At 46.7% G+C, this 14,703-nt stretch overlaps 1 protein-coding gene across 8 annotated transcripts in view; it reads left to right on the forward strand.

Moving 5' to 3' along the window:
* The window catches only part of LOC146576709 (RNA binding protein fox-1 homolog 3-like), a 431,434-nt gene that overhangs the window by 150,559 nt on the left and 266,172 nt on the right, over positions 1-14,703 (forward strand). For 4 of the 8 annotated variants that reach the window (XM_085272165.1, XM_085272164.1, XM_085272167.1 and 1 more), the window contains exon 1: positions 6,320-6,535. In XM_085272165.1, coding sequence (XP_085128291.1) covers positions 6,323-6,535 — 213 coding nt within the window. In that variant the 5' untranslated portion in view covers positions 6,320-6,322. The other 4 variants (XM_085272168.1, XM_085272169.1, XM_085272171.1 and 1 more) reach the window with 3 other exon arrangements.

Genomic DNA, 14,703 nt, shown 5'->3' on the forward strand with positions numbered 1-14,703 from the left:
ATAGTCAGCCACGCTGGATGAGCTTGCAAGCATAAGATGGAAATGCATGCAAATTTTAGACCTCTTACTGCAGTGACCAAACCAGAGGCAATATTGGACGCCAAAATATGTCAGTCATAAAGGCGTAAACATTATGAGCTTGGAGGAGTTGCAATGCAGCAAGCATTTGATTGGTTTTCACTCATTCGCCTTTGTATTTTTTTAGTTTTTGTCAATGGTTAGCTGTAAACTAATTGTTTGGGTTAAGCTGGTGAAATCTGCATGAGTAGATTTTGTAATTTTTCATATTGCATGTTGCAATATGACACTTACCTAGTGTCCTTTATGATGAGCATCCATGTGTGATGAGTTGGGAGTCAGAGATGCTTCTCGCTGTTGCCATAAAGGATGCTCAAGGACACCTTGTGCATATACTTAAGACGTCAGCAGCTTAGAGAAAAATCGCCATTTTTGACATCCTAGTAGTGACGAGGGGCTGCCCGTAACCATCGCAGGTTCTGCGAGGAAACTGCATCGGCTCCTTTATTTCAGTACATATGAAATCACCCGCTGTCACTCTACAGTAGCAGGCGGGAACGATATCAGCAGGAATTTATGCAAATCTTGATTAGCTCAATGAAAAATGATAAAATATCAGAGATATGAACTATTAAACAGCAGATGTTTAACAACACAGCAGATGTTTTATATCACCAGCAGCGAGAGGATACATAGGCTTTTCACTGGTGCTGCCGCTGTAGCTAATAAGCGAGCTCGTGGATAAGTGCGTGTCTACCTCTGCGCGTGGCCAAGCCTCCGGATGGCCGTGCCTCTGTCTGGGGGCAAGCTAAGCTTAAACACTTTGTGCTTGTGCTGCTGAGAGTCTGTGTGTGCACAGGCCTGTATTTGTCACTGTGTATTTGCGTGTGAGCTCTAGACCAAGCTGCTCACAGCCTGCCTGTCTCTTGTCCCCCCCTAGAGGGTCATTCAGCCCCTCTCTCAGCCTCTAATCCCGTCTGTCCGGGGGAGATAGAGGGGAGCAGACGGCCACATCACACCCGGGGCGCCGCAAACACAATCACCAGCCTTTCACAGACACTTAACGGGGCTTTGCGCTTGTTCAACAAGGCAAAACGCGGCAGGAGGGATCAATTTAATACAAGGCCTGACTCAAATGGAAAGAGGGTAAATAAATAGGCAATGACAGCGAGGACTGTTGCACAATTTGTGTAGTGGCTTTCCACTTTCTCTCAGTCTCTCCTTTGTTGCTCTTCGCTGTAGCACCTATATGATTCCACTTCCTCCCTCTGTGACATATGGGGCTGAGCTGAGGAAGAGCAGCCCTGGTCCCTCTCTCATCAGGCTGTGTTATTTTAATAAATCACTTCTGCCATTGCTTGGTACATTAATTCCCCAGGCCCAGAGGGCTGTGTTACCACTAGCAGCGATCTGCATGAGGCGCTAAATGATGTGGGGGATCCCCCAGTGAGAGAACAGAGGCTCTCTGAATCTTCCCTCCATCTCAGCATTGTCGGTTTGGCTCTCACCCTGGGCTCGCCCAGTTCTCAGCACAAATCGTATTCAGAAAGGAAGCCGAGGCCTCATCGGGCACGCATAGCCGAGAGGGAAGTCACCTGACGCCTCAGACACTAGCCGTCGTGTAGCATTGTTGCGCTTCGTTACTTCAGGGCATTGCGGTGCGATGCGTCTGCGCTCGCATCCATGTAGCGCTCCTTTCCACAATGTCAGCTTCAGGCATTAGTAAAAGTTGCAAGGACAGTCCTCACAGCAGCATTCAGGTTTAACACGATTAAATGCGTGCCTTCATGTTAACAGAAAAGGCAAACCCAAGACTGCATAAGCTCACGTCTCTTTCCTGCGTCTCGAGTTGGTCAGTTCAGACATGGTTGCTGCTGGTGTAAGACATCCAGTCTGAGAGTCTCACTCTGTCATGGGCGAAAGAATTAAAATTGTGTGCGTATGTATTAAACCAACGCTCTTTCTGCACACACGAAATTAGAACGGGGGTGCAGAGTTTTTCCTCAATAACATCTATTAGAAATGAATATTGCTCCAAGCAGCAATGAGCACACAGCAGTAACTTTATTATCCGTCTCAGGATCGGTCGGCGCGGTGCACGATCGAGAGGGCTTTGATCGAGTTCGGGTAGCACAGAACGCGAGTGCTACGGCTCATTCTGTCGGCGTCGGGCGTATGTCTGAATAGAGCCAGAAAAAAAAGCAATACCAAAGTGACCACGTCTGGAAAAATAGATTAAAAAATACAGATGAATCCAATGTTTTGTAGCCCATGTCAGAGAAATGCTCGAGTCTCACAGCAGTTTAATCTACACCTTCTCTTACAGTCCTCTTCAGTTTGCAGATACGCTCTCTTCAAATGAAATTCCATCACATTTTCTTGCAGCGAGATGATCATAGCTCTCAGAATGAGCCCCGTGTCTGCAGGTGGTGGCATACATAAACACTACGTAGACGTAGCTGTTTTACATGACTGCTTGATTGAATTCAGCACGGTGCGACTGTAGGCGCAGGTGGTACGAGTAGGAGACACCAAAGTGGTAACACTCGCACTGGTAGTGTTGGTGGGAGCGAATGTATTTCCCCACCGGGGGTACCAGACGCCGCCGTTTCCCTTCCAACACCTCAGCGCTCTGTTGGCCGGCTCTCCGCTTCTTTCTTTCTCTATACATTATAACTCCTTAGACAGAGGTGAGGTTGCTATTGGTATGCACAGACAACACCGGCAGATTCACCACCCAGAATACCACTGGGAGATTATACCCTTCCTGCTCCACGCAGCAGGGATTCGGCTACCGTAAATAGAGCGCTTGGGAGTGTGCTGTGTGCCCAGAATGACAGAGCACTGCAGTGGCTGAATACTCCAGCCAGACGGCGAGCACAAACTCAAGGACTGCCGCAAATACAGTAATCTCTCATGCTTTTGGTTGTGGTTTTTACCTTTTTCTACAGGGACTCAGAAATCGTCGCGCTGGAGATCCATCTGGCTGATTGTCAGCGTGCACTGGGCAGCCGTTGGGGCATGCAGGACACAAGCTACAGACAAAATCTGTTGGACTTTAGAAAAGAAAGCAGGAGGCCAGAGTGGAAAAAAATAAAAAAGCTGCTCACAGGAACCGTGCATCAGTCAAGACAAGAATTCGGGCCTACTTATAGTTTTCAAAGGAGAAAATTGGGCCATTTATTTGCTTTTTGCTCAAAGATTAAATGAGTTTATTAATAAATAATTCATTGTATGCTTGTATCAAATCTTCCGAGGCACGAGGCGTAAGTCGTAGCAGTGCGTTAGCATGTCGATCGTATCATGAATAAAAAGCAGGAGTTCGTCTAAAGGCTTATGCAGAATCAGAGACAAAACCTGAATGACAGTGAGAGAGGTAATTTGAACGAGTGTAATGACTTGCTGTTGCCATGGTGTGCAATGACACACAGTGGAAACACAGACGCAGCACAGTGAAATTCAAGAGGAGAAGCGCTTCGGCACGTTTTAGCAACAAGCTACCGATTACGTTACGAAGGGATAATTAACGCGAGCGTGCACCAAACTTTTTGTTTTTTAAGGAGACGTTAATACAAGTTTAATTAAAACATTTCATGGTCATTTTTTAGTTTTCATCGTCAAGTATTAGCAGCTTCTCTTTTTCTCCTCCACATCCCAATTTCCATTTGTCTTACGTTTGACCCATTAAAACTGCATCTGTGCATTTGACTTAATATGGGCACGGAGGGCTGTCTTAATTAATAAGCAGGCATCCACCAAACTAATCTGCCTGTGTTGTGAAGTCTGTCCTTTCCATTAAGTGGGACTCACATTATCTCCTAATCAAATTAGTCACTTAATTGTGGCCCTCCCTTGATGGATCCCATGAAAAAAGGAGTGCCGTGTTTGCTGCAGGGGGATGTGTGAAGATGGAACACGGCTGTTTCATTACGATATGAATTTTTTAATAACCAAAGCGTTCACTGTCATCTTCTTGCTTTGAACCTTGGCAAAGGGTGAAGTTGAATTTGACATTTTATCCACTCACACAGTTGAGTGTCTGGCTGCTTTGTTGGGGCTAAGTACCATAGCCCAGGGCCACTACCCAATTGCCCAACAGGGGATTGACCCCTGTCATCCACTGATCACTAGTCTGCTTTCTTAATCACTCCCCCGCATTGTCTACTGCAATACTTGATCTCAGTCGATGCATTAACTCCTTCATCCCTCTTAGAGCTGCTATTCCCCAAGTCGTGATTAAGGAGTGAAATCTGATGTTACCAAAGATTTCACTCCATCCGTCCATCCTTGGACAGATTGGCTCCTGAGGGGAGGGTCTCTAATTTTAAGGAGCCAAGTCCGCCCCCGCGGCGTTACAGCGCGGGCGCGGTGGCCGGGGGAAACCCCGGGTCCTGATGAATGGAGGTATGTGTGGTCGTTTGTCCCGCTGATTGAGTTTTATCCCCTGCCCTTTCACAGCAGCCAGACAATAAAGAGAGCCACATCCAAGCGTGACAGGTTAACCTAACAGTAATAGAATACTCTTAATAGTCTAGCCTCAGCCAAAGTCCACGGCAGAGACGTCCAAATAGCCAAGCTTCCTTTGTGGCGGGAGTGGAGGTGTGAGGGGGGACCGGCTCTCACTGTTGTTGTGTGATGGAAGCAAGGACAAAGAGGGCAGCTTGATGGCTTAATGTGCGGTTTGATCGCTTCGTTGGGTGAAATTGAAGTTAGCGAGGGCGACCGAACACAAGGGAGGGGGTGTATTTTCAAAATGGAAATTAGTCGTATACGAGCGTGACATCGACGCGCTGTATCGCTTAAATATTTTATGGGAATCCTTGAGCCTTTGCATTGGTACAGATGCCGCGACGCGGTGGTGGCGTCTGCACAGAAAAGCACAATCAAAGTGAGCAAACTGTCAAAGGAGATTTGGATGATGTTGTCATGACGTTGACATGAACGTGTCTGTTTTCTGGCAGATAATCTTCACAAAGAGAATCCTCCGGGCTACATGCATCCGCGCAGGCAGAGCCTCTGACTGTGTTTGTTTCTGTTGCACCTCCGCTCGCAGTTTGTCATGTCTGACTCGGGCTTTAATTAGGCCTGCGAATTGAAGCGGCGGCGGCAGCAGCAGGGCTGGGAGCCCTCTGTCCACAGCTCAGCCGTCCTCCACGGTGTCTCCTCGGAGGACCTCTCTGCTCTGTGTGGTTAAGATAATAGAGGCTCGCTCGGAAGATGTTAATTGAGGGGAGATAAAGTGCAGTAGTGGCTGCGGGGATGCACGGAGCGGGGGTGGAGGGGAAGGAGGGAGAGCTACCTGATTAGAGGCTGAGGTGTTTGACTTACAGCTCTTCTTTTGATGATGATATATGTAGCACCAGATTTTTCAAGGAGAAAGACAGAAACGCACGAGGAGGAGCCTAAGAGATAGTTATTAAAGTTTTCCCTGGGGCGTTTCTGTTCTTCGCTGTGCCGTTACTAAGTTACGCTCTCGGGTTTGTGGAGTGAAGAGTCAGGTTTCGAGGAGCTTTTTGGGGGCTCAGAAGGATTTGGCAGCCGTGCAGACGGGCAGGGAGAGAGGCAACTCTACCTGGGCCTCGGAGGTTGAAGCAGAGATGGAGGTGATCTGACCGAAACAGCTGAAGTGACAGAAGCTACATTAATAGTGGCATATGTCTGGAGCAGAGAGAAACTAAAAGGGAGAGAAAACAGACTCTCCACCAGCCCGGGAGAGGATGAAGGGAACGAGAAAGAGGAGGGGAGGACGAAAAAAGCAGAAAACAGTGCCAGCAGCCTCTATAATTGCCTCAATGCCGCTGGGATTGCTTTCATTCAATTGAAGCATTCTCTTTCTCTGTACATTGGAGGTGGAGATGGAGGAGGGGAGGAGGGGTCGGGCCGGGTGGCGTGGGCGGGCGGGAGATCCGACGGTGCCCTCCCTCTTCCAGCAACATACAGTGATGAGGGCGATAGCTCCCCTGTAGCGGCCGAATCTCTGGCATCAGTGTGAGCAACAGAGAGAGCGAGCGAGCGAGTGAGATTTAGTGTTTGTGAGAGAGAGAGCAGAGTACTGTGGAAGAGTGAGGCAGCGATAAGGAGGTAGGTGGACCACAGATCAGACCTGTCAGATGTGATTGTGCGGCCAAGTGCAACCCCGCATGTGAGCGTGTGTGTGTGTTTTTATATTTCCCAAAGACAACCAGCTTCCCCGCCCCCTTTCATCACAACACACACAAACACAGCATCGCTGCCCAAACACACGCACATTGCTCGAGGAATCCTTTTATTTCTTTATTTGGGCTCCTGTTGGTGCGTGCCTTAGATGCTCAGCTCCCTCCTCCTCTCTCTTCTTCTCCTCCTCCTCCTTGTCCTGTTCTTCTCTCCTCCTCCTCCTCCTCCTCTCCCCTCTCGCTTTGCCGCTCTCTCACAGCCTCGGTTTTCTTTTTTTTTTCTCCTCTTCAATCTTGTGCAGGTTGTATCTGACGGAGGGACCGGTGCCGCGCTCCCATCCCCGCGCTCCTTCAGCAACAACACTGTGAGTATTCTCATGCTAATTTGGCTTCTCCAGCCTCCCCAACATCGGTTTTGTCTATTTCGCTTTCTTTTTATTCTTTGCCTCTTTTATGTTTTCATCCGTCGCGCCAAACACAGCGGTGGCGGCAGCAGGAGAAGCAGCGCGGGAAGGGAGAGAAAGAGGAATGAGAGAGGACATGCACAGAAATACAGAGAGAGGAGAAGAGAGGGGAAGGCAGAGAGGGAGGGGGGGGGAAAGAGTCGAGGAGGGAAAGGGATTTCTGCCGCCGCCGCTGCGAGCAAGCCGCTCTGCTTTCGGAGGTGTTTCTCCTGGAGGATGGTGGAATTGCCGAAGGGATGTAGGGGGCGGGTCTTGGTTTTGTGAGTAGATAGTTGTGCGAGAATGATAGGGGATGTTGTTGACAAGCATAGAGTGGCTCATCAGACAGCCGGGCAGCTGGAACCAAGGTTTTCTCTGTTGACTAAACTTCTGATTCATCCGTCACTTTCCATATTTACACGCGCACACAGATAGATGCGCTTCTCTTTCTTTTTTCTTTTTTTTAACCGACGTTGCTCTTGTTGTGGAGCGAGGACTTTTACGCCGCCGTCATTTTTCTGGTGACGCCGTGCAGATGGGGGATGAATTGTAGATGGATGTTGCTCCTGGTCCAAGATGTGCTAAGCATATGTGTGTGCCATTCATAGCCTCAAAAGCACTTAGCGTAGTTTTAATGACTACAGTAGCAGATGCACGAGTAGGATTTTTTTTTTTTAAATTCAGTGTTTGTGCCCACGTACCATTAGTTGTGACAGGGTTTTGGTTTTTTAAAGAGGAAAACGCGTTACTACAGAGCTGTGCATGCCTAGAGTGCAGTGATTGTGCCTACTGTACACAATAAAGGATAGTCAGTGTGTGTGTGGGTGCAGGGAGGGGGGGTCAGGAAGTCAGCGTCCATCCGTACATGCTGCTCTTTGATCAGAGGGCCACGTTTAGTCTGCCCACGACATGTGTCTGAGCCATATGAAGAGTGGGTGGGTGTGTGTGTGTGTGTGTGATGGAGCCAAGACGGGCCCTGTGCCCTCACTGCAACACCATAGCTAATGGGCACATGGGTCAGCAGGGTTGGACGCTCCTCCGCTTGTGCAGATATGTCACCAATACTAAAAAGTCTCCGAGGCCTTCACCGCAAGTCACGAAAACACCAATCTTTGCGAGGCAAAAAAAATGCCCATATTGGGCCAACAAAACGCTCACAACACACTTTGGCAGATTCATTTGGCAGAGTGAAAGGGATTGATCTGAGCGTGGCAATTAGGCAAATTTCAGAACTAAGCATCTGGCGAGGCGAGAACGCTTTGCCTGGCAGAGGATTACCATTTTAGTTCCATTTTCAGACAACGCAGCCCAGAATGTGTTATTTCACAGCACTCCAGCAGCACAGCGGCTCGGGCGAAACCCAGCGAGCACATGAAGGATCTCTGTGCAACATTTCTGCTGTGTATGTTGATTCCCACAACCTGCAAAGTCAAAGCGACGCGCTGATTAATCGCGATTAGGTTTAATATGCGTGTTCGAAAGCGGTGGCGGCCCGGCCTCCCTTTCCTCTGCCTTTATGAAAATGAATCGTCGGAGTAAAATGCCTGAAATGATAGCAGCCTGCCGATGAGCTTGCTTTCTAAAGTAGGCTGATATAAATGAGAACCATTCCCCCAATTACGGAAGATTAGGTTACCCTCCACCAATCTGAATCCTTAAATCCCTTCTGTTTTTACAGCTCTGTCTGGCGAATGTAATTCAGCCTCGAGACCTGGGCAGAATAGCAATAAAAGAAGGTAGAAACTTTAGCAGTGAAACCCAGGCAGTAAAAATATCCATTGGGAAAGAGCTAAAGCACATGATAATTGACACTGCGCTGTGTTGCAGTTGGCTGTAATTAACTGTGTAACAGAGGTTGTCAGTCGGAAAGAGAGAAAGCCCCGACTATCTTAGTGCATTTAACACACTTGAAAGTGCAACGTTTATCGTGTCTTTCCAGCTTTCACCGAGGGTGTGTTTCAGGTTAGCGGGGGCCTCTCGCCTGTATTTATCCAGATCTTTTACTACAGGCCCAGTCAGACATTACGCGCCGCTTCCTTTATCCTTTGTTCGACAGTTTCAGTGCATGAAAAATCAAAAGGAGCCATTGTTTCTGGGGCGAGCGCAAAAAAGCTTATCATCTATTTTTAGTGCGCTTTTCCTCATTGTTGCCTGGGCCACGATTCGTGCTTACGTCTAGCAGGAGTGTGCCATAAACTATGTTGTGCTTCGCAGCCAGGCGCTGGCTGTGGTGACAACTCTCACCCACACGCTAGTGATCTATGAGCCATATAGCACCGACCCCCTGCCGCCTCGCCAGCCGCTTTCGAACGCGCGCGACCGCAGCAGTGTCGTTCTGCCTGTGTGATAGCACCCATATGCGCACAGAGCACCTGTATTAACGTAATGCGCTAAGCCTTTATTTCTCATCACTTATCACAAGCCGCTACACGCTGTACCGAAAAGGAGGGGAAAAAGCTCATAAAGATAAAAATCACATTTCACTAGAGGGTGCTTGTGTGACAGTGATATATGCTGTGAGCATCCTGCCACCTCATTGAGATGGGAGTGAGTTCTGGGTGGGTAAATCAATTTGTGCAAAGGCTGTTGGCGCTAGTATTGGTTTCGTGATATGATCTTTGTTGTCCATTTTTAGAGGTCAGCGAGAGCGCCACGACAAGGGCGAAAGAACCTGACCGCGTTCTCTTGTTTCTGGGCTGGTAAATGATCTACACCAAGAGGATTGTGGGTAATCAAAAAAGTATACACATGTTTTTCCAGGTTTAGGCGCTATGGATTCTCTATTAAGAATGCACGCTCATCCATTATCGCGCGTGTCTTGATAGAGTATCCACAGCCAGAGGCGAGCTCTGTCTGCGCATTAATCGGCGTAATTACTCAGCGAGGGTGACGGTGATTATGGAGGTGCGTCTGAGTGCAGATACCAGTGGGAAACTGGGGAGGGGTGGACCTGGTGGTAGACCAGTCAATAGGTGAGCGCGACTCTCATCTCTGGGATCTCTGGTCAGGAAGAAACGACAGGAAGCCATTCCCTGGTGTCCGCCTCGTGGCGTATCACGTAGTGTGTTATACAGTAAAAGACTTTATCCTATACCGCCGAGAACTACTTTGAGCTTTCGCCGTCAGTTCAGAACATCCCTCGTTCTCCCTCTTGAAATCATTTTTAACTCTACTCCAAAGTCGAGTACCCAGCGGACCAAAACAAATCAAAATGCATGTTTGAAAAAGAAAAAAATAAGAGCCAGAAGTAAAAAAAAATGCTAAAAACTATGATTCATACTGACTCAATCTAGTAATATCTAGAGTATGTGTGAGAGTAAAAAAAGCTCTTTGAGCTTTGGCTGGGAACAGCATTTCCACTTTAAGAGTTTTAATCCTTTTGTTAGTAAGATACTGATCTCGTGACTAAATGGAGAGCTCAGTTAATGCTTCAGTCACACGAGAGTAAAAATAGGACGGCAACCTTCTTGTGACCAGGGGAAAAAATGGTTGCACAATGATTGCACGTGATGGTTTAGCAACAGCCTCAACCTTGGCAACGGTTATTGATCGACTCCAAACAACTCGCAGCAGTCACTCTGATTGGTGAAGGTTTCCAAACCATTAGCATCTAATTTATAAATGCCGACAGACTGCCGACATGTTGCAGTCGATCTGCGACACGTGCAACAGGGGACTCAACTGGTTATGTTCCTATATGAAAGCATGCAGAAACTACCATTTGTCACAATTTGTGAAGGAAATCCGCTTTCCTATCTCTAAAATTACATGTGCAGATTTGCATTTTTCGCTAACTTATAATTTATTTGTCATATTATCATTGATTGCATGCAATTGCCAACTTGAGTCCGGCTTATTGATCTTTTATTGATTTCTTAATGAACCAAAGTCGCACTGAAAACATCGACCGACGAGTGCTCGCAGACCTGCTCGCAACTAGTTCAGTGGCAGTGAAATGTCTGGTTCATTGCCGTCACAGTACCTTTGGTCATCCTGCAGTCTGTTGTTTTCCTGGTGGGACTTTAGCATTTGGTGGGACGCTCGACAAAATTACAATCACAACGTTTCAATGTGCAGGACACAACCATGGGTTCCTGCACATCTTTAAAGAGAAATGCATGTCAATGATCACATTTAAGGTCATTAAATGTTTTATTTTCACCCTTGAAGTCTTCTATTTTGAGATGATCACATTCTATATTTGCAGCTATCTTATATTGATGCCTTTTTTAAAATTATGTGCTCAAAAGCTTCATCTCACATTCACTGAAGGTATCACACAAACCATGAAAGGAAGAAAAATAAGCTTTCAAATACAAGTTTGGAGATATTTGGCTCCGAGATGAAAAATACCAAGAATATCCTGAAAGTCGAAGGAGCAATTTTGAGGCAAAAAAAAAAAAGTTTGAAACTTGGGACAATGAGTTCCTGAACAATCAAGTCCCGTATGAAACCAGAAGAGCACATTATGCTTGTATTAAAAAAAGATAAGGTGCCAATGGATTCTTTCATGCCTGCTGCTAGTACACCGTCATCTCCTGCTGGTACGCTGACTGGTAAAATTGGACGTATTGATGAGTTCTGTTAAACTGAATCTTTCAGTAATTCTTTTCAGTGACTGCTAAACTGCTCCGTGGGTTGTTGTTTTTTTTGTTTTTTTGCACACAATCTGTATTTTTAAGATGTTTTCTGACTCTGAACTTTTAGATACATTCAAAAAGATAAAGCATTTGTTGATTTGGTAATGTTGCTGTGTGGAAATGCTTTTCACTTCTCTTTGTTTAGGCTTTTAAAAGGTTTTAAATTTGACTTTAAAAAAGAAAGTGTGCGGCAATCTCATTCCACCAATAATACTGAAGCTTATTAGACCGTCTGTGGTTTGAATATTGAATTATAACTGAGCCTCAAGAGCAAGGATGTTACCACTTTGGTCACCAGCTGTCATATGATAGGGGGAAACCGAAGCGAGTGAGTGCATGGAGTGATATTATTCCCTGTTCAAGTGTACACAAGTAAGAAAAAATAGAATAACTAGGTGCGAAGGTTTCAAGTTACGTCATCTAATTCACCGTACACGGAAGACGTCACCGTACCGGCCGCACTCTTTGAGTGACTTGTGATCTCTGGGAACTGCAGTGCAAAATCACCACAGCAACTACTGCTTAGCAACAAAGATGTTGCCATCATAAAAAGACGGGGAAAAAAACAAAACAAAGAAAAACAACAACAACAAAAAAAGAGGAGCTCTTGGAGTTGTGACTTGATTTAGTGTGTTAGAATCTAATTAGTTTTATAGCACCGACCGGTGCGACGGTGGCCGTACAGATGTTCGGCACGAGAGATGCTCGTAAAGAAAAGGAGACGGCTGGTCAAATCAAAGCCGTCGAGTCAGGGAAATAAAAGCGGAGGAGCGGGAAGCGAACGCGCTCCAGCTCTGAGGGCTCTGTATTGTCTGTACAAGGGCAACACAGTTACTCTTTGCGGTACATTTCAGGAATGTCTTATAACATTGTCAGCGTGCCGGCTAATAGGAAAAGCATTGTTGGCCATAATAAGTGAATGAGTTTAATAGGTGAATGTCTTCCACTTCCCTTCTTATCTCGGTGACTTTCACTTTCTCGTACCGCCCGCAGCAAGTAATCATGGGAAATATATGACTCAGAGACGCCGTTTTTAATTAGGGACAGTTTTTAGCATTATGGAAAGAAAAAAGGCTTTTGACTTTTGGATGTCTTGAAAGAATTTTCCCGTGCGCGCACACACATGCATGTGGAGCCATTTTCTTTGAGTTTGGCTTTCTCATTAATCACAGCAGAACCATGGCTGATACTAGCGTACGGGAGAGGGAACCAGGCTGGAACGACAGAGTCGAATATTTGAACATCTCAGTGCTGATGTGTGCAAAGCAGAGCGTGTGTCTGCAGGGGAGGCTTTGAAATTTCATCCACTCCATCCCTTTTAACTCGGCGGAGGGGATGTGTGTGTCTCGCTCCAGTTGGCCAATGGCACGTTAGGAAGCTCCTGAAAATCCCCGCCGCCCGCATCCCCCCCGTCCGCCAACCATTCACACACACACACACACATGCACACTCCTCTCTATCTCCCTCCCCTCCCCTCGCCTTCCACTCCACAGACCTGCACTGTGTCAGATAGTTTAATGTGAAATTGCTTTTCTTTCAAATTTCCCCCTGGAAACGCAGGTCGTCGCAAAATGTTACATCTCATAATGGTGTGTTATTGTTGTTCTTTCATACGAGTTCTTGGCTTCCGAGCGTAGGATTTTCAGCACGGAGCTGAGGTCACACTCGGCTATTTTTCCCTCTGCTTCTGTAGCCTCTCCTCTCCTTCCTCCCATCTCAGATTCTGCAGCGAACTCTTCCTCTGCTGCGCCCATGGTAACCCCGCTGAAAAATTTATCACCACCTCACTCTATGATTACGCTATGCATTAGCAGGGCTTAAATTTAATTTGTCGGCGGGCCCTCGCGGCAGTGCTACGGGCCTGGCCTATCAGAGACACTTTGTAAAGGGCCTGGAAGAGCCTCCCGGGGTGATCCTATCAGTCAGACACACTGTCAGCAGACACACTCAGTTAGTCAGCATTGAGTCAGAAATGTGGCCCAGCCAAGCCACACGCCACCGTTGGCTGCTCCGCTGGGCCGCTGCTGTGGGCATCAAGCTCCCCCGCCTGCCAATCAAAGCTCCAGCAAGGATGCTGACCTTTGTTCCCCTGCTCAAATGAATGCTCTTCAACAGGTGATCCGGCCGACTCCCTTGCCTCGGCGCGCTCAAGTTTAAATATAGCAGACTTTTCTTATGCGCCTTTCGCATTAGCCTGTTACAGCACCGCTGTGTGTTTGTGTCAGTAACCCTGTAGGATGGAGGCACATTGCTTCTATATTTTTAGACTTTATTCAGTACGTGTGTCAAACCTCCGACAATCGCCTCAATAATAATCACCTGTCCTAAAGTGGCTATTACTGTCTCCCACTCCTGTGATTTACATTAATACCTAGTGGTTAATGTCATGTTACTTTATTGGGAGTATGTGGAACATTAAATTCAAGGTGCTGCCTCTGCAGCTATACGCTGTGCGATTACGCTCCCTTATTTTTACTCTTACATTTTCATCCTCACAGATGACTATCAAAATAGCTTGATCTGAGGCCACCACAGACTGCTTTTATCGCCGCTCGCAGAACGAGAAGGTCAATTTTCAAGGCATTTGGTTGGGGGAAATGTTTAAACCGTCTAGTTACTAAGAGAACCAAGAGGGCTTCGTTCTTCCCGCGGCTCTAATTGGGATCCATTTTCATTTTCATATGGTTTTAAATGTCAAGAACAGAGCACACGCAAAGTGTTTTGAAATTGCTCAGGAAGGCCTTGGTCCCTGGGTCACACAGGTTGAAAGCATATTGGTTTATTATGAAAAGAAGACGTGGTGTAAAAAGGCACTCTGCAGCTGAGTTTTACCACTGAAAAAGGAAAAAAAAAGATGATGTTCTGCTTCTGACCTCATCCTTGGTCTGCTGGGAACATAATGTCAAAAGTTGCCAGCCCCTTCTTCATTTGACAGAAACAAATCCTCTGAAAGGACTCCCCCTCCCAGCGTGGAGGCTGTACACTCTCTTCACGCCTGGGTTTCCTCTCACAGTCAGAGGATATACAAGGCAGGTTGACTGGAGACTCCTAGTTCCTGAATTTTATGAATGGAAATGTGCAATTTTCAATCTGTTTTCTACCTCTACTGCCACGAAGCGAGAATGCTAAAGATTCTTGATGTGACAACATATAAAAATAACTAAATTTGTTCTGTCTGATATCACTGGTGTTTCTCACTTTTGTGACACAGGCATTTAAAGAAAGCTCACGCTCATCTCTCTTAAATCCACCCCCTCCCCCAGAAAGTATTGTGGAGTGCATGCATTACATAAAGCCAAATACACTTTCATATCACCAGGAATTATACCATTAGCAACAGGGAACATTAATGGATGCTCTAGCACCATTTAGTCAGCATCCTGAAGACTAAGAATAGCTATCCTGTCACATGTAGGGTACCAGTTGAAGCTCACATGGTGTCATTATGCT

Source organism: Mchenga conophoros, linkage group LG4, assembly GCF_057382185.1.
Source record: "Mchenga conophoros isolate Kocher_MC1m ecotype Shallow Benthic linkage group LG4, M_conophoros_male_GT1.1, whole genome shotgun sequence".
NCBI lineage: Eukaryota > Metazoa > Chordata > Actinopteri > Cichliformes > Cichlidae > Mchenga > Mchenga conophoros.